Source organism: Lepus europaeus, chromosome 9 (genome assembly GCF_033115175.1).
Source record: "Lepus europaeus isolate LE1 chromosome 9, mLepTim1.pri, whole genome shotgun sequence".
Taxonomy (NCBI): Eukaryota; Metazoa; Chordata; class Mammalia; order Lagomorpha; family Leporidae; genus Lepus; species Lepus europaeus.
Window position 1 is genome coordinate 109870049 of NC_084835.1, and position 26077 is coordinate 109896125.

Sequence of the window (26077 nt, forward strand, 5' to 3'; positions counted from 1 at the left end):
TAAGAAACATGCAATTTGAAAGGAGTTATTAGAACATTTCTTTAGTAAAATATGCCAATGTACAGTTATTTTTAGTAATTTTGGAGAAATTATGACAATGCCAGATTAACTATATTTTTTATTATTAATCTTAATAAAATTTAGGTAAGGCCATTTGTTTGATACCAGGCTTTTTTCTAGCTAGGTCCTGCCTAAGGAATAACCATATAATATGTGTGTTTTTTCTTAAATCAGGTAAATTGGTCTGATCTTTCAGTCACAACAGTAACAAAAACCCATCAAGAACTGCAGGAATTTCTACTGAAGGTAAAAGTATAGATTTTATTGTTAAAATGATTTTTACATAATATGCAGAATCCAACACCTCAGTGTCCAAGTGAACATGAATTATGAAGCTTAGGTCCCAGCTGGTTCAGAACTTGGCAAACCTGAGTCTGAAGAAAACAACATCTCATCTAAACTAAGTGTTCTTATCTTGTGATAGCAATGGAGGAGATGATGAAGGGGTTTCCACATACTCAGACCTGCAGCTCTTCAGCTCCCCTTCACTATTTCTCTATTCCTTCCTCTTGAGTCCCAGCTTCCCCTGCCCCCCACCCCATCCCTGCCATGTAATAGGCTGTCTAAAATATTGGGACTAAGAAGAAAATGGGAACATCTTACACGTACTTGCAGAGGTGAGAGGTATCTTAGATCATTTTGTTTTGATCCTCACCTGCTTTTTTGTTTTGTTTTTAAAGATTTATTTTTTCATTTGAAAGGTAGAGTTAGAGGGAGATTCCTCGTTTGCTAGTTCATTTCCAGAATGGCCTCAACGGTGTCAAAACCAGGAGCCAGTATTCCATCCAGGTCTCCCACATGGGTGGCAGAGGCCCTGTCACTTGGGCCATCATCTGCTGCCTTCCCAGGCACATGAGCAGGGAGCTGGATCAGAAGTAGAGCATCTGGGACTCAAACCAGCACATCTGTGAGAGGCTGGTGTTGCAAGTTTAACTTGCTGTGCTGCAATGCTGGCCCCTCTCTTGTTTTTTATATTCCAGTTTGATTTTATTGAAGAAGTGTATGGGTGAAATGTGAAAAGGAAAGAATAGTTTTAAATGATCAATGAACTGTTTCTCAGCAGGTATTTTAAAATTTATCATTAATTGAGAGACAATCAAAAATCCCCAGAAATAGGAAACATTCCCAACTCAGTTACTGAGTTGGGGTAAATTAATTATTGAACCTATAGCATCTGAAACTTTCAGGTCAGGTCTGGTTTTTTGAGTTGTCTTTTCATCATGTGTGGTTCTATCTTTTCTTGGAGCTCAGAGATGATTTCTGCTCGGCTAGCGGAGTGTGAGTAGTGTGAATGATGCTGCTTCTCTGAGGAACCAATGACCAGGTGTTGGTTCTGCTGGATGACTTGAGTGATGCCATTTTCCTGGGCCTTATTTTGTTTTGTTTTTTTTAACTTTTATTTAATAAATATAAATTTCCAAAGTACAGTTTATGGATTATAATGCTTTCCCCCCCATAACATCCCTCCCACCCGCAACCCTCCCATCTCCCAATCCCTCTCCCATTCCATTCACATCAAGATTCATTTTCAATTCTCTTTATATACAGAAGATCAATTTAGTATATATTAAGTAAAGATTTCAACAGTTTGCACCTACACAGAAACATAAAGTGTAAAATACTGTTTGAGTACTAGTTATGGCATTAATTCACATTGAACAACACATTAAGGACAGAGATCCTACATGAGGAGTAAGTGCACAGTGACTCCTATTGTTGACCAGTTGACACTCTTGTTTATGGCGTCAGTAATCTCCCTAGGCTCTTGTCATGAGTTGCCAAGGCTATGGAAGCCTTTTGAGTTCGCCGACTCCGATCTTATTTAGACAAGGTTATAGTCAAATTAAACCAGGTTCTCTCTGTAACTTAATCAAGTTAGTAACATGCATGCTTTTGGATATGGGAGTAGGTTGGGTGTTGTTCATTTTCAGTCACTGCAGGCTTCGTCCTTTGGCTGTGTCATCTCTGGGTGGTGGATGAGGAGGAAATGGTGGAACGTGAGTTTGTGCACACCAGCTCCCCTCTGCTCTGCTCAGTCGTGGCCTCAGTCAGAAATGCCAGAGTGGCAGCATGCCCTGCTGATGAAAATGAACTCCTGGCTGGCATACTGGGGGGATCAGGCAAGACTGGACCCCCCCCCCCCTCTCTCTCTCACACGCTCACACACTCACACACTCACACTCACTTGCCCCTCCACAAACACTGTTCCTGTCTCTTGAAAGAATACATTTATCAAAAGATACGGCAAGTCAGCATGACTAGGCTTAACTTGGGTTTGGGAGCAGCCTGCACTCATGTCCCTTCCTCCCTCTGCTGTCCTTTCTGTGACAGGACTCCTGGAGAGTGCATTGCAGGGGTGCAGATCTGAATCTGAGGAGTCTCGCAGGGGGATCTAGTGCAGCTGCCTTCCCAGGCCAAGTTGCTGGATGCCGATTTGTGGGGCAGGGTGTGTGCCAGTTGCCTGTCCCTCCCCTAGGAGCACTGATAACAGCATCTGCTTCTCACCCTGGATTTCTTGCATTAAGCTAAAGCCATTGTGTGTCTTGACAAAGTTCATTTTTTCAGTCACAATCTTTCCAAAAGCTTAAGTGCCCCCCGAAATACTTCCCCAAGTAAGTTCACACTTCAGAATGGTGGTATTTATTGACCTCCCTGTTTGGCCAATGATAGATTATAGTATTTTTCTAAAATGTGAGTTACATGAACCAGTGGGCGACGTGTTCTTGGAGCAGTGAACTACCTGTGATAAGACACCCTTTGAAGTGTACTGTCCTCCTAACGCCATTTACACACTCCAGAGCTGCCTGCACTTGCCCTTGACAGCACCGGTGCTGCGTGTTGGAGCCATGTTCTTGTGGGCTGTGCTGTGCAAAACGAGTTCCAGGCAGGGTTCTCAGGTCCCTTTTCTGCTTTTAAGAACCTGGCCCTCCTGCCTGCTTTGTCGTCTTAACAAAGTGTCAGCTCCTTGCAGTGGGTTGGAGCTGCTTCCCTCGCTGCCATGTCCTAGAGCCTAAACCGGTGCCCAGGACAAGGTAGATGTTGGAATGTTTACGTCCTGAGTGAGTGAGTGAGCAGTGCTTGGAAAATCCCGCAGTAGTGAGTTTTATGAGTTGCTGTCCACTGGGCCTAGTTCCTAAAGACAGGTTTGTGATAGCCAGGTGCTGAAGCATTTCCTTCTCTGAGCTCGTGCTGAGGCTGAGCCAGACTCTGTCAGTGTTGACAGGAACCATCGGTGATTGAGTAGTTGAAAGTGACTTCTCCACCGAAGCTGGTTTTCTTTGGCTGTGTATAGATATTTAGTAGAAGTCATGTTTTCATAAATTGGTAATATCACACATGTCTACTGTCATGAATCTACTGAAATGTTAATATCAAAGCATAAATATTGGAAGGAATGGGATTTCTTTGTTTGGAGAATGTGTTCTTCCTGTTAGTGGTCAGAGGACATGATCCCTGTGTGGAACGCCAACAGAGCCGTCCGTCCTAACCAGGCTGCACAGAGTCCCAGCAGGAGCCCTGTTCCGACACATGCCACAGTCTGCTGTGCCTGACATCAGGGATTCCACGCTGCCTTTGTTATCTTTTCCATTTCTGAAGCACAGACTCAGAATGCTTATTTTTTCAAAAGAATATTTACTTTGGATTTCTCAAATTGGAGCTCAGTATGTAAAGCAACAATCTATATTTGTTTTTACATTTCTATGGCTCCTTAGACACTGCATTGCTTCCTTAATTTTAGTGAAAGTGCCAATAATTCAGGAGTTAGTAGGAAAGATTAGTTATCAAAAGTCAGATTTAATACTGAATTCTTGAAAGACATGGAACGTTTATTTTACAAAGAATCAATTTACTAGGGATCTTTTAAAGTTAAGGTAGCTAACTAAAATGGAATGATTTCTCATGGTCTGTAGCCCGTTGTGCTGCAAACACTTCTATTGCACTGAGGAGAAGGTTACAAACCTCTAACTTGTATTTCTGGTGCGGGAAAATTGAGAGCTTTCTCCTTGCATTTGTGCTCAGTTCTTTATTTGGTACATAGCATTTGTTGGTAGTTTGACACTACCTGAGATTAAAATGTAAAGCAGAAGGCGTAAAAAGTGGTAACTCTAACAACAGAGGTAACGCTTTCAGAATACTGTTCCAGGATAAAAATAACATTAATTGTGCTGTGCAAAGTGTCGATTTTCACTAGAGAAGCCCAGTGTGGGTGTCACTCCAGGGTGGCCTGAGTGTGTCTGGGCGCACGTTGATGCTGTGGCTCATGGTGTGCCGTGGCAAGCCCCAAGGTGTGCATAGGAGAGTTGAGTGGGAAGCTCTGTGGTGCTTCAGGGTGGGCTCCTATGTCCTGAGGGTTTGGAAGAGGTTGCTGGTTTTGTGTATCTGATCTGTGATATATTTGCCAGAAATGAGAAACTTAACACTGGACATGTTTTTCTTTTCTAGCTTCCAAAGGAATTATCTTCAGAGACTTTTGACAAGACCATCTTAAGAGCCCTGAATCAGGGTTCCTTGAAAAGGGAAGAGCGGCGACACCCTGACCTGGAGCCCATCCTAAGGTGAGTGTTACTGATGAGGTAACCGGCTGCTTGGAGTGACTTGTTAGAGACACCGCAGAGATGCTTCCTAAAATGCACATTTTATCATAAGCTGTTCAGGCCTACGCTCATGATGAAAGATACTCAACTAACTTTATTACTGTATTCTTGCAGTTCTTTTATTTCATAAAATTCACTTGTTTCTAAAGTTGCTAATTACTGGTAAAACTGCTTGTTTTCTCCATAAAATGTTAATTGAAAGAGGCCTTTGTGCAAGAGCGTGACTTTGAGATATGTTCTCTTTTAAGACCCTAGTTCTTCCTGGAGCCCAGTGCTACATCATCAAGGTTTTTGCCACTGTCAGGTTGTTGGGCCTTTGGAAAAACAGATATAGATGAGAAGAGCATTAAGTATACTGTCAGGGACACAGATACTATATCTCAGGTTAATTCCCAGAGCCTCCTTTGTGTCTGCAGAGAGAGGAAGAAATTGAAGATACAGGGGAGAGGGTAACTGGTTGCATGAGGTCCCTGCAAAAGGCAGGATTTATGTGAATTATAGGTAAATTTACATGTTTTGTGATGAGAAGTTGAAGGGTCTTTTGCATGTAATGGCTTACGTTATCTCTAAAGAAGAGTTTTACTTAAGAAGGAGGTGGGAGCAGGCTTTAGCCTGGTGCTTGTAAGATACCAGCACCCAACATGGGAGTACCTGGGTTTAATTCTCAGCTCCAGCTTCCCACCAGTTGCCCTGGGAGGGAGCAGGTGATGACTCAAGTAGTTGGGTCACTGCTACCATGTGGGAGACCTGGATTGAGTTGCCTGTTCCCTGGTGCAGCTATGCCTGCTGAGCACAACATGGGGATGAATCAGCAGGTGACAACTCACTGTCTGTCTCTTAGTGAGTTAAGTAGAAGCAGTGCTGGGCCCTGTGTGGTTTAGCGAGGCTTCAGTGAGACTTTAAATGAGACTTGCCCTTGCCCTGTGAACCGAAGGGGCCCCAGTTTTGGAAGCAGACATCCCGAGAGAGAGAGCAGAGGTGTGTGTCATTCGCTGTACTAGTGCCCTCTACCCTGGAAGGGAACCGGGCCCAGTGAGTATTCTCAGGATGGCTGGGGCCACGGAGGAGGGATGAAAGTCTGCCCCTTAGTGCAGATGAGTAGAAATCTGAGGGGAGGGTATTCTTGTTGTATGGCAAGATCCAGGGCACGACTGTGGGAGTAAATGACTAGGATAAGACAGACAGAGAAGGTCATTAGAGAAGCAAAGAGCCTGCAGTGTTGGCTGGGTCACCCACATGGTCATGAAGGCCAGCAGTGGGATAGAGGATTTGGAATGGAGGAGACAGACCGATGCCAACATTGAATAGGAACGTGGGAGATTGACCTAGGTTGGCACATATCATGTGCTCGGTGAAACTGGAAGAGAGTGGCTGGATGGCGGGTTCAGGCAGTGTGGGCAGATGCATGCTAGGAGGATGTGGGAACATGAGCCTTCCACCTGCACGGCTGTCAGGAGAGCTAGAGCTTGTTTTCTGGTTGGTATAAGGAAGTACAAGCTACGTTTTCTGAAGGGTCTAACTATGTGGGGAGTCTCGCGAGGGTTCAGAGAAGGAAGAAGAGAAATGGTGGTAGCAGAGCACATGCCTGGAGGTGCTGGGAGGCCACAGAGGACATGTTGCATAGTAAGGCCAGCAGCTGGCAAGCACTCAGGTCATCATATGGAGAAGTAGCTCAGGAGGAAGTGCTGCTGCTGCTGCTGCTGCTGCAGTGTCGGGTGGGAGTCCAGCAGCAGGAAGCTGTGCTCTACACTGGGTGGGGATGTAATGAGGGCTCCAAATGGCAGCCTCTGGTGTGTGTCCAGCAGCAGAATGTGACTCTTGGGGCCAGCGTGTTGATGCTCATTGTCACCCTGTCCATGCTGGCTTCAGTGTGTGCTTTGATCCCATCTGGGTTCTGTGTACTACTTGGCTTCAGGGTCAGATGAACGTAATGAACTTGACTGAGGTCACATGGCTAGACTGATTGTTCCAATTGAGAGTGATAAGATATAACACACTTTATTTACTATGTGTTTGTACAAAGGGCTTGGTACAGAACCATTCAGTTTATTTTGAATAGCTTGGGGGCTTTCATGGTAAATCTAACAGAAGCTCAATAAGGAATATTGGGGGAAAACAGAAAAGTACTAAAAAGATGACAATTACCCAAATAACTATGATTGACACTTTTATTTTTCCTTTTGTTTTTTTGCCTGTAGCACTTGATTTTGTAGTTGTATATTCTGCTTTTCCTCTCAAATGATAAGCATTTTATATTCTTCAGAAGCATTTTGAATAGCCACAAACTATATGCCACCTGGCTCTGTAGTCCTTTGACTATCTCCCTGTTGTTGGGAATATTCATAATTTTCTGTTTGTTTTGCTTTGATTAAAAATAAATCTTTGATCAATTTTGTGCCCCAAAACATTTTCCAGATTTATGATTAACTGCTGAGGAGAGGTTCTTTGAAATCAGTCTGTTGGTTGAAAGAAAAAGATCCTGTAAGGATCCTGACAGGTTTTTCTCATGAGAAGTCACGGAAGGAGCGGCACACACTCGGAGTTTGAATTTAGCTGCTCACCACAGCTTGGCTAGCTCTGAGTATCATCGTTAAGAACATCTGTTAGTTTGCTGGGTGAATGGTTATCCCATTGGCTTAATCAGTGAAACTCAAGATCTTTCTGCAAGTTCAGCTGGTAGTGTATTTTGTGGGATCAACTGTCCTTTATCAGCTTATCTTTTTGGATCTTTATGGTTTTGGTAGAGTTCTTTTGCAATGTGTATTAATAGGTCTTTCATGTTACAGTATTCTTCGGTCAGCTATGATTGTTAAAATTTGAAATGCATGATTTCTCAGTCTTTGCTTTTGTGTTCACATTAATCTTTCTCAAGGTTGTTGTGAAATATTAGGTACATCTGAGTAGCCAGGTGGAAAAAATTTAAGTTACAGCCATGTGTCATTCTTCATATAAAAATTATGATGACTCGGGTAAACCAAGAAAGAAAACATGAAACTTAGAACATGTGTGTGGTAGATTTTTCTAAGTGTCACACACAACACTAGAAACTGTTAAAGAGAATAAGATTCAAATACTGAAAAATCAGATTTCTGCACTCTAAAACAAAGTGAAGACATCTAAAATTTAGTGCAATGTTTCTTTTGCAGTAATTCCTCTCATATAAAAATGAACTCCTAAGAATCGGTAAGATATGGCCGGCGCCACGGCTCACTAGGCTAATCCTCCGCCTAGCGGCGCCGGCACACCAGGTTCTAGTCCCGGTCGGGGCACCGGATTCTGTCCCGGTTGCCCCTCTTCCAGGCCAGCTCTCTGCTGTGGCCAGGGAGTGCAGTGGAGGATGGCCCAAGTCCTTGGGCCCTGCACCCCATGGGAGACCAGGATAAGCACCTGGCTCCTGCCATCGGGATCAGCGCGTTGCGCCGGCCACAGCGCACCTACCGCGGCGGCCATTGGAGGGTGAACCAGCTGCAAAAAGGAAGACCTTTCTCTCTGTCTCTCTCTCACTGTCCACTCTGCCTGTCAAAAAAAAAAAAAAAAAAAAATCGGTAAGATATTAGAAACTAATAGTCTGAATGAAGTAGTGGGTGGGGGAATGGGAGAGTTATGAACAGACAGCATAGAGAAGCTGAAATTGTAAGTGGCATTTAAACATGAAAAGATGCTCATAATCTGAAACTAAAAGAGAACCCTGAGTTTTTGTTTAACCTATGGAATATGCAAAGATCAGGAAGTTAGCAAGTGCTCTTTGGTGATGAGGAACATAAATTGGTGTTATTTGACAATAGAAAATTTAAATATGAATAACCAGGCAGCAAGTGAAGTGGCTGCCTGAACCTATACCAGACACCACCATCTCATATTGGCATCCTTTGCTGTCCTGGCTGCTCCATTTCTGATCCAGCTCCCTGGGAATGCACCTGGGAAAGCAGCAAAAGATGGCCCAAATGGTTGGGCCCCTGCCACCCACATGGGAGACCTGGAAGAAGCTCCTGGCTCCTGGCTTCAGCCTGGCCCAGCCTTGGCCCTTGTAGCCATCTGGGGAGTCAGCCAGTGGATGGAAGATCGATTCTCTCTCTCTCTCTCTTTCTCTCTCTTTCCCTAACTCTGACTTTGAAATGAATAAATAAATCCTTTTTAAGAAAAGAATGACCTTTGAATAGTTAACATTTCTAGTTATTTATCTCACAGATTTAGTCCCACTTATACGCAAAGATGAATGTGTAGGGGTGTTTATTGTAGTGTTTTTGACTAAAAAAGAGAAAATAAATGTCGATGTTGACTTGGTTACCATAAAGTAGGGAGAGCTTGTTTCAGGAAAATAAAAGCATTTGTTTTATACGGTAAGATACTAAAAGGGGTTGTATGTAGGGGAAAAGAATGGCCTGAGAATAGGAGTAAGACTGAATTTTGGCCATATATATTTGATTTTTAAAGGGAGAGGGAAAATTTGCATACCATGTAGTTGAAAAGTTGTTTTTTATTTATTTGAGAATGCAGAGACACAGAGAGTTCTCTTTTTTTTTTTTTTTTTTTTTTTTTTGACAGGCAGAGTGGACAGTGAGAGAGAGACAGAGAGAAAGGTCTTCCTTTTGCCGTTGGTTCACCCTCCAATGGCCGGCGCACCGCACCGATCCGATGGCAGGAGCCAGGTGCTTCTCCTGGTCTCCCATGGGGTGCAGGGCCCAAGCACTTGGGCCATCCTCCACTGCACTCCCGGGCCACAGCAGAGAGCTGGCCTGGAAGAGGGGCAACCGGGACAGGATCGGTGCCCCGACCGGGACTAGAACCCGGTGTGCCGGCGCCGCAAGGCGGAGGATTAGCCCAGTGAGCCGCGGCGCCGGCCTCATCTTTTGGTTGACTCCCAAGATGCCTATAACAGCCAAGGCTGGGCCAATCTCAGCTGCTTTCTCAGGCACATTAGCAGGGAGCTGGATCAGAAGTGGAGCACCCAGGATTCCAACCTGCATACATATAGGATGCCAGTGCTAAAGCTGCTTAAGCTACTGCACCACAGGACCGCCCAGGAATCCAGGCATCTTAACTGCTGAGCTGAACGCCCTCCCCTGTATTATTAAGAAAGCTGTTAAAGCTATCTCTCTTTAGAAACTCAATTAATTTGCTTTCTGTGTGATAATTTACTGTTTAATAATTCGGGAAGTCATTGTGTTAACACCAAATAAAGCCATATGTAAATTGACTTCTCTTTCCAAACACTGAATGAATTCTTTATTAGTGCTACCTTACACTAGAGGGCTTCAGAAAGTCCATGGAAAACATGTTACGAAAAACCAAATGTATGGATTTCAGGGTTTCACACCAAAATTTACCTTTTCATTCCATTTTTCATGAATGCTTTAAAGCCCCTTCACAGGACTCCTAGTCATAGGTTCCTAGATACATTAACATCACCTCTTATTCTTATTCTTGGATCACATTTCCATGATTTGTACTTTATTAACAGCTGGTAGATCTGGTTTTTCCTGCCCCTTAAAATGCTCATATTAGATGTTTAATCTGTAGCTTAGCTATTTTAAAACTTGATGCATGCATGTTCTAGGAGATGAGTTGAACCATGAGGTTCAAGTTTTAGTAATACTTATCATTTGTATTTATTATGTTAAAATTGATTTATTCACTGGAAGGCAGAATGAGAGAGACAGAGACTGACACCTATCCATGGGTTCACTCTCCTGTGGCCAAGGCTGGGCCAAGCCAAAGCCAAGAGCCAAAAACTCTATCCAGGTCTCCTATGTGGGCGATAGGGTCTCCACCAAGTACTTAGGCTGTCATCTGGTGTTTCCCAGGCACATTAGCAGGGAGCTGGATCGGAAGCAAAGCTGCCAAGATTCAAACTGGTGCTCTGATATGGGATGCAAGGCATCACAAACATTGGCTTAATCCTCTGCACCACAACATTGGCCCCATACTTGCAATTTGTAAAAAGTCATTGTTGATTCCTATCTTTGTTAACCCCTCTCCCTGCTGATAATTATGTCCTAAAGTCAGTCCATGGGGCAGAGTAAGGTAGACACCAGCATCAGCAGGGGAGGGGGGAACCTCACGGGCTGGAGAAAGCACCTAGGTGGAGTGAGGAAGCCCTTCTCTCCTTCGGGGAGGGCTTGACGCATGTCAGAGCCCAGTTTGGGGCAGGAGGGCGGACTCGTGCAGATCCCGCCCAGCCCAGCACTGGAGCCAGACCTCTGCACACTGCATAGTTTTTTCTTTTAAAGATTTATTTTTTTGAAAGAGTTTTACAGAGAGAGGAGAGGCAGAGAGGGAGAGGGAGAGGGAGAGAGAGAGAGAGAGAGAGAGAGGTCTTCCATCTGCTGGTTCGCTCTCCAGTTGGCTGCAATGGTCTGTGCTGATCCAAACAGCCAGGAGTCAGGAGCTTCTTCTGGGTCTCCCACACAGGTGCAGGGGCCCAAAGACTTGGGCCATCTTGTACTGCTTTCTCAGGCCACAGCAGAGAGCTGGATTGGAAGTGGAGCAGCCAGGACTTGACTGGCACCCATATGGGATGCCGGCACCGTAGGCGGCGGCTTTACCCACTACGCCACAGCCCCGGCCCCAGTGAAACTTTTTTATAACACATGTGGTCCACAAGCTTTTATAAGACCCCTTGTATACATTTTTCCCAAATGGAAATATCCTATATATACTTCCTGGTCATTTGCTCTTTCAGAACTTGGGAACTCATCAGTACCTGTGAAGAGATTGCTGCTGTGTTTTTGGTTTGCTATGTAATGTTCCACTTTTAGCTGAACCATAATTCAGTTAATTGACATTATTGCCACTGTAGTTGTTTGTAAATATTTTCAAACCACAATACTACAGTGTCTAGGTATATGGTAATATAGTTGAGTACATTAGATAAATTTATACAGTTGTATGCTTATTTCTATTTGACTGTGGTCTGTGCAGACTCAGTTCCATGCCTTGGATCTCTTGGATGCTCTCCTGTAAGTAGGAGTTCTCCTGATGTTTGAGTCGTGTCTGGGCTGGAGCTAGGCTAGGGCCCCAAGTTGAAGGTATGCCTGTGCTTTTGACCAGCTGTTTTGTGAATGTAACTGGGGAGGGATTCCACCACTGCCTTTGGATTTTATTTATTATTAAGATGTGTTGATTTGAAAAGGCAGAGTGACAGGGAGAGGGAGAGAGAGCTTCCATCCTCTAGTTCACTTCCCAAATGCCTGCAATAACCATGTCTGGGCCAGTCCAAAGCTGGGAGCCTGGAAATCCATCTGGGTCTCCCACATGGGTGGCAGGATTTCAGGCACTTGGGCCATCTTCCTGGCTTTTCCCAGGTGCATTAGCAAGGAGCTGGATCAGAGGTGGAGCAGCCTTGTGATGAGATGCCAGCATCACAAGTGGCAGCTTAACCCGCTGCGTCTGAACAATCGTCTGTCTTTGGATTTTTTTTTTTTTTTAAATTTAGACCAGTGTAGTTTTAAAAAAGACTTATTTAAAGGCAGAGTTAGAGAAAGAGAGGTCTTCCAAACGCTGGTTCACTCCACAAATGGCTGCAATGGCCAGAGCTGGGCCAATCCGAAGCCGGGGGCTTCTTCTGGGTCTTCCACGCAGGTGCAGGAGCCCAAGGACTTGGGCCATCTTCTGCTTTCCCAGGCCATGGCAGAGAGTGGAGCAGCCAGTAACTGAACTGGCTCCCATATGGGATGCTGGCACTGCAGGCAATGGCTTTACCTGCTGGCCCCTGCCTTTGGATTTTAATCTCAGCCTTAGTATGTTCAGCCTGGAAACCTAGATTCGCCCATACTTCAAGATGGTGGTTTTTCTGCTCTGACCTTCAGTTCCCCCTTATCGCCCACTTACCTCACATTAGTGTACCACTTACACTAAGCAGCTGCACCTGTAGACAAGGCAGCTTTGGCCCACCAGAGGCATCTCTTGTTGGTGTGGTACTTAATTATCATGTAATTAATCTGATAGGTCAGAACCTTTTGGGGAAATTAGGAACGAACACTTAAAATGAGTATTAAAATGTTCAGAAGAGAGAGAAGGGGTGTGTGCGATGAGCTCCTATGTGGTAAGTAGGGTGACAGTTTCTTTGCAGCTGACGAAGTCTTGTAGCCGTAGGGAACTGGTAGAATTCCCTGTGAGGAAGTGGAAGCTGAAAGGCTCAGTAATTTGTTTGGGGTGATAGAGCTTGTGAGTGGTGGAACTGGTGTTTAGCTCCAGAGTTAACACTGAGCAAATGCACAACACTCTTTTCACAGGTGCCACTTACCAAAGACTACCGGTTGGGATCTTTTATCACATTAGTAAGAGAAGAGGAAAGCTGGCTTTCAGGTAGCTTAGAATCCTGGTGTGGCACGCACATGCGTCAGCACTTAGCCAAGCCTCAGAATGTGGCAGCATCGTGTGTGGTTTGCAGCGGGGCTCACTGTGACGTTCTGCAGCAGTCTTGGCATCCCACACTTCCTGCCTCGTGTGTCCTGAGTGGGGGAAGCCCCCTACAGTTGTGTACCCAGACAACACACCTTTGAGGAGGAGTAAAGCAGAAAGGCCGTGGTGCCACTTGGACAAAAGGCTGAAATAACATGTTTGTTTGCCAAAATTTAAACCTGACCACTGGATAGTGTAAAATTTAAAGTCTAAAAATTAAAATTCTGCTTTGTAGATTCTTAAAATAAATCTTGTTGAGTTTTACTTCACTTTCTCCTACAGGAAACACATTACAAAATACTCCTAAGGAAGAAAAAAAATACCTTCCTATACCTGAATTAAACAGCCGCTGAAGTGTATTTCATAATCTAAGCAGATTCTTGTGGACGTGTACCACCTGAAGTTAATGATCTCTTCTTTCGTACGTGCAGGCAGCTATTTTCGACTTCGTCACAAGCTTTTCTGCAGAGTCAGAAAGTACGCAGCTTTTTCCAGTCCCTGTCGCCAGACTCTCGGCCCAGCCTCAGTAAGCAACTTCTGTCTCCTCCAAATTGACTGTGTTTGCTGCTTGGTTTCTGGTTTTGCTATGTCACCTTGTATGAGTTTGTCACTATAGTCAAAGTTAAGGAATAGTGATATAAAATTAAGAAATAATTCTCTTTTTTAACTTATGTGAAAGACAGAGTTACAGAGAGGTCTTCCTTCTGCTGGCTCACTCCCTAGATGGCTGCAATGGCCAGAGCTGCGCCTGTCCGAAGCCAGGAGCCAGGAGCTTCTTCCAGGTCTCCCACGCGAGTGCAGGGGCCGGAGGACTTAGACCATCTTCTACTGCTTTCCCAGGTCATAGCAGAGAGCTGGATCAGAAGAGGATCAGCCGGGACTAGAACTGGCACCCGTATGGGATGCCAGCGTTTCAGGCCAGGGCGTTAACCCACTGCGCCACAGCGCAGGCCCCAGCTGTCTCTTATTGAAAGGTGTTTGGGCTTATTTATTTGAAAGGCAGAGAGACAGGACAGAGAGAGATCTCCCATCCACTGGTTCATTCACCAAGTGCCTACATAGCTAGTGTTGGGCCAAAGCCAGGAGCCTAGAACTCAGTCTGGGTCTCCTGCGTGGGTGGCAGAGATTCAAGTACTCGAGCCGTCACCTGCTGCCTCCCAGTGTATTCATGAGCAGGAATCTGGAATCGGAAGCAGAGCTGGAACCCAAACCCAGGCACTCCAGTATGGGATGCAGGTGTCCCAAACACTATCTCACTGCTACCAAACACCCATTTGGTATTTTTAAATAAATTTTGCACTGCAATTTAAAAGAATATAATGTGTTGAAAAGCTGCTGTGGGGTGGGCACTTGGCCTGGTGGTTAAGATGGCAATTAGAGTGTCTGGGTTCTGGTTCCAGCTCCACTCATCCTTCCAGCTTTTTGCTACTTAGGGCCTTCAGAGGCAGCAGTGGTCACGCAAGTAGTTGGGTCTCTGACAACCGCAGGGAAGACCCAGATTGTGGTTCTAGCTCCTGGCTCTGACCTGCCCAGCCCTGGCTGTAGCGGACTTTTGGGGAATGAACCAGTTGTTTGTGCACGTGCACTCTCACTTGCTCTCCATCTGCCTCAAATAAATGAAATAAAATTTTATTAAAGTTTGTAGGGGCAGGTGTTTGACATAGCAATTAACGCACTGTGTGGAGGCACCTACATCTGTATCAGAGTGCCTGGATTCAAGTCCCAACTCTGCTTCAGATCCTGCTTCCTACTAATGCACACCGTGGGAGGCAGCAGGTGATGGCGCAAGTACTTATGTCGCTGCCACCCACAAGGAAGGCCCAAATGATTTCCAGCTCCTGATTGTGGCTGGCCTGGCCCAGGCTGTTTTGGGCATTTGGGGAATGAATTAGCCAGAGGAAGTTCTCTGCCTCTCTTTTCCCTTTTTAATTTTCATTTTATTTGAAAGGCAAAAAAGATGTGTAGAATATGGAATGGAAAGATTTATTTAAATATTTGTTGCTACTGTAACAAAACAGACTGAATCCAAGTGAAGGTGTAAGAACTTTAAGGCTCTGGGAGATGGTCAGTCCTCCAGGTCCTTGGCAGAGCTGGCCTGCAGTCTTCAGAGTTGTGATGATGCTGGTACGTGATGTTCAGCATGTAGTTAGTCTTCCTCCTTTGTCCCCTGTTTTCATAGTGACCTTCCCAGCTTGCTCACGCAGAAAGCACGACCTTGGGTCTTCTCACTTTCCCTCCTGTGTTTCAGTCACTTAAAGGCCAGCCCATATAGACAGGGATGTCTTCCTGTTAGACGGTAGTAACTATCTCATTGTTTTCTTCAATCAGGTCTTTCTTTCACACATAGGAAATTTACCAGGAAAGCCTTCCTCCTCTCTCTCTATCTAGTTCTTACAGTAATATATTCCAGGATTTTCACAAGGACAAATTTTTTTTTTCACTTTGCTTGAAAGGCAGAGGTTGAGAGATTGATTCCAGCCATTGGTTCATTCTCCAGATGCCTGCAGCAGCTGAGGCGGGATCAGAAAGTAATGCAGCTCTCCCACGCAGTGGCACTGTTCTCAGGATGCCTCTCAGGATGCACATTAGCAAGACGCTAGGTTACACGTGGAGCACAGACTAAAATCAGGCTCTCTGATATAGGACATGGGTATCCAAGGTGGTGTCTTTTTTTTTTTTTTTTTTTTTTGGACAGGTAGAATGGACAGTGAGAGAGAGATAGAGAGAAAGGTCTTCCTTTTTTATTGGTTCACCCCCTCAATGGGCCGCTGCGGCTGGCGCACTGCGATGATCCAAAGCCAGGAGCCAGGTTCTTCTCCTGGTCTCCCATGCGGGTGCAGGGCCCAAGCACTTGGGCCATCCTCCACTGCACTCCCTGGCCACAGCAGAGAGCTGGCCTGGAAGAGGAGCAACCGGGACAGAATCCAGCACCCCAACCGGGACTAGAACCCAGTGTGCCGGCATCGCAGGGATTAGCCTATTGAGCTGCGGAGCCGGCTGGTGGTGTCTTTTTTTTTTTAAGATTTATTTTATTTATTTGAAAGGCAGAGTTCCAGAGAGAGAGAGGGAGGGAGAGACAGAGACAGAAGTCTTCCATCCACTGGTTCACTTTCCCAGGCAGCCACAACAACTAGGGCTGGGCCAGGCTGAAGCCAGGAGCCACCTTGGGCTGTCTTTCGCTGCTTTCCTGCTGCAATAGCAGGGAGCTGGATCAGAAGCGGAGCAGCCTGGACTCAAACCAGCAGCTGTATGGAATGCCTGGGATGCCGTCACTGTATGCGGAGGTTTAACCCACTACGCCACAGCACCGGCCCCAGCCAAAGTGGTGTCTTAACCGCTGAGCCAAATGCTTGCTCACCTCCAAAGGATAAATTTGAGCATTAATCCCCTACTAAAGGTTTCACAAGTTTGATGTGAGGTTCAGGCCCCTCCGTGCGTGTGCTCTCCGGTCTCTTGAGCTCCAGCTGCTCCCAGGCTCCGTGTTTCTCAGTCCCTCCTGCCGTTTCCTGCCCCACTGTCTTCGTGAAGCTTTCCCTGTTCGTAGGTTTCGCTATGCATCACAGCTTGCCTTCTGCTTAATCTACACTCTGACCTCCGCCTTCCTCAGCCAGTAGCATTTATGTGTACTTTGGAAAACTTCTGCTAACTTGAAGCAAAGCCACTATAACAAGGAACAGGGTTTTTTGTTTGTTTCTTTTCTTGAAATGTTTCCTGTACCTAAAGGAGAAGGAAAATGTATAATTCCTCAATTTGAGGTGGGAGGAAAGGAGGAGAAAAAAGTAATGTGATTGGGTGTTATAACATTCAGGCTAACTTATGAAGTATCTCTAAATGTTCATTCATTTATGTCTCAAATATTTTAAAATCAATTATAATTAAAAATTAAGGTTTTTAAAATTTTGTGAGAGGGACCAGCATTGTGTGCCGCTGCCTGAGATGCCTGCATCCCATATGGACACCAGTTCTAGTCCCGGCTGTTCCACTTCCCATCCAGCTCCCTGCTAGCGTGCCTGGGAAAACAGGAGAAGATGGCCCAAGTGCTTGGGTCCCTGCACCTGGTGAAGCTCCTGGATCCTGGCTTTGACCTGGCCCAGCCCTGGCTCTTGTGGCCATTTGTGGGAGTGAACCAGCAGCTCTCTCCCCCGCCCCTTCCACTCCCCTTCTCTCTGTAACTCTGCCTTTCAATTCTTTTTTAAATATTTATTTATTTAATTTGAAAGTCTGGAAGAGAAGGAAAGGCAGAGAGAGAGAGAGAGAGAGGGAGGGAGGTCTTCTATCCACTCGTCCACTCCCCAGTTGGCCACAACAGCCGGAGCTGTGCTGATTCGAACCCAGGAGCCAGGAGATTCTTCCGGATCTTTCACGTGGGTGCAGGGGCCCAAGGACTTGGGCCATCTTCCACTGCCTTCCCAGGCCATAGCAGAGAGCTGGATTGGAAGTGGAGCAGCTGGGATTCGAACCGGTGCCCATATGGGCTGCCGGCACTGCAGATGACAGCTTCACCCACCACGCCACAGTGCCGGCCCCTCAAATAAATAAATGTGTGCCCTGGGAGACAGTATGCAAGTACTTGCATTCCTGCCACCCACCTGGGAGGCTTGGAGTAAGTTTCTGCCTCCTGGCTTCAGCCTGTCCCAGCCTGGCTGTTGCAGACATCTGGAGAGTAAACCAGTTGATAGGAGCTAGCTTGCTTGCTCTCACTGTCTTTCAAATAACAAAGTAACTTAAAAAGTTTTTAAAATTCCTTACCACAACGTGGATGTTTGAGGAGCACCCCTGGGTGTATTTCCCATGTTGCTCGTCAGCACACCGAGGCTGACGAGGAGCAGCTTGCCCAGGGGAACCTGACTCGGTGATTCAGGGCCCCCTCACAGTGCAGTGCCTTCTTCTCTGCACCCCTAGCCCGCCACTCTCCTCTTCTGGGAGTAAAGTAATCACTGTTTTCTTTCTTTCTTATAATTTTCCTGAAGAGCTAATAGTGTTGAATACTTCCTGCAGATAATTTACAGTCCTCTCTGAAGACTTCTAAGATACTAGAACACTTGAAGGAAGACAGCTCAGAAGCTTCAAGTCAAGAAGAAGGTAAATGTTGATTCCATAGAGTAAGTGATTCCACCCGATGCTGCCACGGGGGTAGAATAGACTGGGGAGTTGAGAAGCAGACGTATAGGAACTGGAATGTGACAGAGTTAAGTGGGGAGAAGTAGACTGTTCAGTAAATGGCTTTCCATATAAAAATGTCTGATTAGACCTGCACTTAGGAGTTGCAAATGAATAACAACTTCATGCAACATTGAAACTTCTAAATGTCCATCTGGGAAAATACCAGGAATTTTAGCTCAACAGAAATATGGGCAACATCCATGAATAGGAGATCCATGAGGGAAGAGACTTGAACAGCCATCCTGCAGTGTGCGGCCTCACTGGTAGTCTGAAACACTGAGATAATCATCTCACATTAACCAGGTTGGCAGAATATTTTCAAGTCGGACATTATTAAGGATATGAAGCAGTAGGAACTGACACAGCTGTGTTGGGCAAAAATTTGGCACTGTGTTGCAGAGTTAGAGATGATTTTATGCTGCTGTTCAGTGATTCTGTACCTGTGAAAGTTACACATGTGCCCAAGGGCATGTAGACAGGTACTCACAGCATCATTGTATAACAAATACCAGTAAATTGTCTGGATGTTTCAGAGGTTACTAAAGGTATAAATTGTGGTATATTTGAACCAGGTAGTAGTTAAAATAAGGGATATTTCTAATATGTTCAAACATGCAACACCACTTTGTTTATGAGCCCATATAGTTGGAGTTAAAATAAAAACTTGCACTTGAGTGTTTCAGCAAGTTAGTAGTAGTTAGCTTCTCTGAGGAAGGCAGGTGAATGGAATGGAGAAAGACTTTCAGGTCATGTCATACATGGTTTCTCAACAAAAATGAGGAAATATAGAGAAGTCTGGGAGGCGGATGTACATGGCTGTTATACTGATGGATGCTTTATTTTTTAATGGTTAAAAAGGAGTTCTACCTGAAATTCAACATTGTAATTTTGCAGTGGCTTGCTCATATTAGACACTCATGGTTTTGGCCAAGACTGACTTGCTTTCAGGTGGAACACGTTGGAGAGGAGATTTAAGGTAATTTAGTAGCTTGTTATATGTTTAAGATATTTTCTGTGCTGAGAAATGCTTAGAGCGTGCTCCAGCAGTCTGTCAACACGGATAGGATCTCATAAATTGGTAACATCATCCTTTTGATTTTTTGCTGCAGCATTTAGTAAAATATGTTTTCCTCTACTCTAGATGTGTTACAGCACACCCTAATCCACAAGAAACATACCGGGAAAAGTCCCATGGTGAAGTAGGTATCTCATTTCTAAAACATAGATGGCTTTGTACCTTTCTAAATGGGTATAGCAGGGGCTGGCACTGTGGCACAGCGGGTTAAAGCCCCATTCTACAGCACTGGCATCCCATATGAGCGCTGGTTCTAGTCTCAGAGGCTCCACTCCTGATCTAGCTGCCTGTGAAAGTCGTGGAAGATGGCCCAAGTGCTTGAGCTCCTGCACCTGCATGGGAGACCCAGAGGAGGCTCCTGGTTCCTGGCTTTGGATCGGCCCAGCTCTGGCCATAGCGACCATTTGGGGAGTGAACCAGTGGATGGAGGCCTCTCTTCTCTCTGTAACACACACAAATTCTCTAACTTTTTCAAATAAATAAAATAAATGGGTATAACATTTAATTACTGATGTATTTGACTATAACTTTGCCATTATGCAATTTGCTTTTTATTTGTCCCAACTTCTCTGTGTTTCCTTTTCTCCTTTCTTGCCTTCTTTTGTGTGTTTTTGTTCTATTTTTCACTTCTGTGGCCTTGATAGTTATGCAGTATTTGGTGGTGGTGGTGTTTTTAAATTCTTCCTGTGGATGATACTGTACATCTTTGACTTACTGAAGTTTGGTATAAATTGTGCTTGTCCTTGTTCCCTAATAATCTGAGGGCTTCAGATCACTGTACCTCCTTTATCTTTTCCTTAGAACATATATTTTAATTCTCTCTCAGGTTTTAAACACCTGAAACTTCTTTTCAGTATTCATTTAGATTTTACGCTTCTGTTGCTCTGTGTGTCCTGTGTCTAATCATCCACCTACGATCATTTTCCTTCTAACTGAAGAACTCTTTGAATGTTTCCTATGGTCACATCTGTCAATGGTGAATGCATGTGGCTTTTAATCTGAAAAATAAAGTTTTATTTTGCCTTCATTTTTGAAAGAGATGTTGCTGGACCTGGAACTGTGGGTCGGCAGTTATTCTCTGCTGGCTCTTGGAAAGCGTAGCCTCACTGTCTTCTTGCCTCGGGCCCTTGCTCCTCTGTGTCACATCTTGTCTGCCCACTTCAGATTTCTCCTGAGAACTCATGGAATCATGTGTGGGATTTCAGACTGGCCACTTTGTGTCCAGAGCCTTTGCCAAGTCTGTGGCTGCCTGCTTCTGTTTGGAGGCGGGCAGTTTGGGGAGGTCCCAGCAGCTTTGAATCCCTGATTGTGTCTCATGGCAGTCTCAGTAATGGATCCTTCATTGGGTCTTTGGGTATTTCTCTCTCTATTCCCTTACTTCTGCTCTCTGGGATCACCTCTGTAATAAACTGCATCACTCCAAATTCTGCTTTTGAGGGAGCTCAAAGTTTAGATATCTGGCATCCATCATTTCTGTCAACCTTGGTGTTGCTCTTTGGAAGGTAATGTGCTGTTTTCTTCCGATTGCCTTGAAGTTCTCACGATCTGGCTTTAAACAGTTTTCCTACCATGGCGTTTTGTAGCATTCTTTGCATGGTTTCTGCTTCTTTAATCTATAGTTCAAACCCTTGATTTTGGAAAACTCCTAGCTCTTATTCTCCAAATGCTGCTTCTGCCCTGTTCTCCTGCTCCATCTTGTAAAACTCTTGAGTTCTTATATTAGACTTTTTACCCTTTTAAACATTTTTGTTGGTTTTCATAATTTTTTCCTTTCAGCATTTCATTGTATTTTTCTCACACCAAGTTTCCTCTTTACTGTTTTTTTCATCTATTTCCCATCTTTGAGTTCTTAATATCACTGTATTTTATAGTTCTAAATCTTAAATTTCTTTTCTTTTCTTTTCTTTTTTTTTTTTTTACATTTCCCAGTACTCTTCCAAAATTCTTAAAGCCCACAGGCAACAACTTCTTTACCTGGATTCTCTTGTTTCTGTTGTCTGCCCTTTCATAATTCCAGCTGTACATGGTACTTATGTTGAGATATGTGGTTACATGAGCCTCTCTCTCTTCCCAGCTGTGAGTGCTGCAAGATAGCCACCATTGCTTAGAGTCTCAGTGGCGGGCTCTGCATGTGTTACTGCCATTTTTAGTGGCCAGTATTAATGATAGAATAGATGTGTACTATAATATTTCTCATTGTATAATTTTTCCCTTAGAGCTCTCACTAGACACTGTATAAAATATTAGTAGACTGAGGAAGGGGTCACTGAATGTTCTAGAGCAGGGTAGATTACTGAGGACATTTTCACACTTTCATAAACTTTTCTCTTGACAGCAACATTGGTACGAACTGTTCTCCATTGGATGGGCTTACCATGCAATATTCTGAACAGAATGGAATCATGGACTGGAGGAAGCAAAGCTGCACCGCCATTCAGCACCCAGAGCACTGTGGGACCTTAGTTGACCAAGTATGTGAGGCTCTTGTGTTGGTGCCATGTAGGTAAAGCATTGCTGCTTTGTAGGGTGCTGTAAACATGGAGTCAGATAGTCTGGCAAAAAGAGATAACAGAATGTTGACATGTTACACTTCGTGCTTAACTGGTACTTCATGTAATCTAAGCTCTTGTGAGACCTGAAAAAACACTTGAATAATTTCTGTTGCTCATGTAAAACTGCTACACTTTAAATATGATACCTAAAATGCTTATTCCAACGAGGAGTATATTGTTCTGCTAAGACTTTCTGGCCTTAAAAGAAGTCTTCACATGTCAGTCACTGTCTTGCTATTGGTAGTGCACAGTTTCAGACTGACTTTTGTCGTGCGTAGTTGGGCCAGTTTCCGATGGCCCTGAGGAATGTGGTTAAGGCGCACATGTTTTCCTAGGGATTGGGAGTGATCAGAGCGTGGAGCACTCTCAGCATGTGATACAGGCCTGCAGAGTGGGGAAGGACATGTGGCACAAGTGGGGCATAACCTTCTCCCCAGAAATGCGATTCCTTCACCTGGTTTTAGTCCCAGCCAGCACTTAGATCCAAATATTAACTCTTCTGGATAGTGTTTTCATCAGCTGAAGCACTAACACCTGTTTTGAGGAACTGTCAGTTGATTATAATCCTTCCACTGCAATACCTACACCTTCTCAGAGTTGACAAAATTGTGTTGTTCAATTTTATCAAACTGAACTTAAGAGAATACTAAAATAATTATAATAAACATTCTAATAAGAATATTAATAAACACCAGTTACAGCGTTTTATCTTACAGTTTGATAAGAGGTGCTATTTTTAAAATTAATCTTTCTCATGATTAAATTTGTCACAGAATGTATAAATCTTAGTGGTTCAGGTAAGTGACTTTAAAAATAGGAATGAAAGTGTGTTAGAATATGCAGTTGGGCGGGGGCAGTTTGATCTAGCAGTGAAGGCACTGGTTGGGACACCCACACTCCGTGTCACGGAGTCTAATTCCTTCCACTTGCAGACCCGGGGAGGCAGCGGTGATAGCTCAAACAGCTGTGTCCCACCCACACATGTGAGGGACCCGGATGGAGTTTCTGGCTCCCTCCCAGCTTTGTCTTAGCCCAGCCCCAACCATTGTAGACATCTGGGAGATGGACCAGCAGATGGGAGCTCTGTCCTGCGTGTCTGTCTCTGTCTTGCTGCCAAATAATTGTTTTTTAAAAAGGACATACAACTGGAAATAATCATTTTAACGTTTGATAGCAGAATAAACAATACCTGCATCAGTATGATTTACCTTTTATCTTTTGTGTTTTTAATTCTTTCTACTAGCATTCTGCTGAAAAACGGAGCTTATCTTCAATAAATAAGAAGAAAGGAAAGCCACAAGCAGAAAAGTAAGTTATGGTTAATGCTTCCAGTCATAGAGTTGGTTAGGAAGGACAACATGTAGCATGCGATTGTGAGCATGTTTATAGAACACAGAGGGTTTTTCCTTTTTTTTAAAATTTTAGTTTTGGGCTTAATTTTTTTAGTTCAAGATATCAACATAGGCAGGTGATAAAAATAAAGCTGTTGCCAAATACTTTATTTAGTTTGGAGAGGCAAAACTCTCAAAGCTGTACACCAAAGGGAAATCTTAGTTGTATTTAGTTTTTTCCTTACTACAAGTTATAGTTTAAAAAAAACTTGAGGGAGATTTTTAGTAATACGGTACTGAAGATGTTTGGTAGAAAGCTTTATAGAGAATGGTAATGCCTGCGTTTGGTTTAGGGAGAAAATGAAGAAGAGTGACAGCAGATTGAATAGCAGGATAAATGGGATTAGACTCTCCACTCCTCAGAATGCCCATGGTGGTACTGTGAAAGGTAAGAAAGTTTCTCTTTTGAATACTCATCACCTGCATGTACTGAGCATGATGCTTACTTTTTAAGTGTTATGTTATCACGTTAGATCCGGATATTAATGTATACGGATGTATATTGATGTTTGCAAAGTAAGTCAGCTGAGGGAGTGCGCGTCTGCCACGGGGGGTCAGCGTTGCATTGCCTCAGCTCTACCCACCCTCCCACCTGCGGCCCCCAGCTTTCCTTCTCAAGCGAGCCCCTGCTCCAGGGCAGAGGGATGGCTCACGGTCATGGCTTCGCAGTCACTGTCATCGAAGTCTGGACATGTTCTTATGTAAAGTCAGTTTCTAGAATGTTGTTGACCTTTTCATGATTTTATAAATGCCTTTATGGGGCTCTAGGGGGATTCCAAGCCTGAAATTTTGTGTGGCTTTCATCTAACTGTCATTATTTTAAAGTCCTTTTACTTTTAAAAAAAATATTTTATTTATTCGAAATACAGAATTAGAGAGATAGAGGTCTTCCATCCGCTGGTTCACTCTCCAGATGGTCACAACGGCTGGAGCTGAGCTGATCTGAAGTCAAGAGCCAGGAGCTTCTTCTGGGTCTCCCATGTGGGTGCAGGGGCCCAAGGACTTGGGCCATTTTCTACTGATTTCCCAGGCCATAGCAGAGAGCTGGATCGGAAGGGGAGCAGTTGGGACTTGAACCGGCTTCCGTATGGGATGCTGGCACTTCAGGCTGGGGCTTTAACCCGCTGTGCCACAATGCCGGCCGCAGTCCTTTTACTTTTAACTGCCAGGTTCCTTTCACTGAGAAAAGCCTCTTAAGCTCTGACTTTTCTGTTTTTACATTTAGCATCAATAGTAAAGGTCTCTAGGAGAGTGCTCACAGGTCTCTAGGAGAGTGTTTTGTCCTCATGTCATTACTGACATCCCACAAATAAGGTTTTTTTAAATTGTATTACCATTAGTGCATTGTAATGTAATATAAATAACCATGGTATCCTTCTTAAATGGAGCATATTTTTAACTAGTGTGTGTGGAGAAGCAGAATAGCAGTGGGAGAGAAATTGTGCTTTTTTTTTTTTTTTAAAGATTTATTTCAGAGACAGAGACAAAGGTACTGCATCTGCTGCCTCACTCCCCAAAAGGCGACAATGGCCAGAGCTGAGCAGATCCAAAGCCAGGAGTTTCTCCGGGTCTCCTACGGCATCCTCCACTGCCTTCTCAGGCCATCAGCAGAGAGCTGGATTGGGAGAGCAGCAGCCAGGACACAAACCAGCATCCATGTGGGCTGTGGGCACCCCAGGCAGAGGCTTAGACCACTGTGCCTCAGCGCTAGCCCAGTAGTCTCTTCTTAAATTTAAATTTTTTTGGTCTGGCCAGCTGATTGAGTCACCTGAAGAGGGGTTTGAGGAGCAGGAGGATGACCTGGGAAAACCCCGTCTTGTTTGTATGGAGACTCCGTTCTAGGTGAGCACTGTGACACCACCACCGAGATTCCCCATGGTGATGGCAGCTGAAAAGATAAGGGAAAGGCTAGTAAGGAAAACCAAAGGTCTGTGTTGGTGGAAGGTCACAGGTGGCATGTGCCGGGTCCTCCTGGTTCATTTTCCCTGAGTGCTATCTACTGCTACTCCTAAGATACATTCTTAGTTGGGGTGTTCTGATGAACTCCCCCGTAGGTGTGTACCACCCTCCGCAAGGTCACTGTCTGGTTTTACAGCACTTGAGAACCACTGTGTGCCAGAGAAGTTGGAGTTCCCTTCCCTTCTGGTCCCATGCTTCCAGAGCAGAAGCACAGGGACTGTGGTCAGACACACTGTGGATCTGGATCTTTCTTCACTGTGTGTATCTGCCCCACCAGAGAATTAAATGTAGTAACATGTGAAAAGCATTTAGCTAGTACCATGCACCTGCTGTTCAATTATTTAGTTCCTTTTCCCTGTTCTAAAAAGTTAGACGGAAAGCAAACTTCATAACAATATCCCAAGCTCTAATTCTTTTTTCCCCCTTGATGTCTTAAATTTTCAAGTATTATACAAGAAGGAATCTCAGGAATTTTTGATTAAAATAGAGTAAGATTTAGCTTATTCTTTGTTTACATTTACATTTATGGATTATAACAATGAATAAGGCATACTTTAGATAGCTTGTATCATTGATGCCAAGTGAGGGTCAGCTGTATGCTAACTCCAACTTTAAAAATGCCTCTGTTAGTTTCTCTCTGAAATATTAAGGCACCAAGGAGGCATTGCCTTTAAGCATTCAGTAAACTCAAGATACATTTTAAGTTAGAACAATAGCTGTAAAATGCACTGTACTGAAGCTGAAAATATTAGGTCCCTCTGATTAGTAGCTTGTTAAGATATTCAAACACTGTAATCTAGCTTAAGATCTTAACATTTTAAAATTTCTATTTCAAGTAATAGTACGTTCATTTGGCTCAGAAGTACAAAAGGGAGTAAA

At 44.3% G+C, this 26077-nt stretch overlaps 1 protein-coding gene across 1 annotated transcript in view; it reads left to right on the plus strand.

Moving 5' to 3' along the window:
* The window catches only part of ZCCHC2 (zinc finger CCHC-type containing 2), a 61251-nt gene that overhangs the window by 22410 nt on the left and 12764 nt on the right, over window positions 1-26077 (plus strand). The window contains exons 4-11 of the mRNA XM_062201771.1: window positions 235-306; window positions 4504-4616; window positions 13490-13584; window positions 18057-18140; window positions 19363-19420; window positions 21632-21767; window positions 23092-23156; window positions 23533-23627. Of these exons, the coding sequence (XP_062057755.1) occupies window positions 235-306; window positions 4504-4616; window positions 13490-13584; window positions 18057-18140; window positions 19363-19420; window positions 21632-21767; window positions 23092-23156; window positions 23533-23627 (718 nt within the window). The remainder of the gene's footprint in view (window positions 1-234; window positions 307-4503; window positions 4617-13489; window positions 13585-18056; window positions 18141-19362; window positions 19421-21631; window positions 21768-23091; window positions 23157-23532; window positions 23628-26077) is intronic.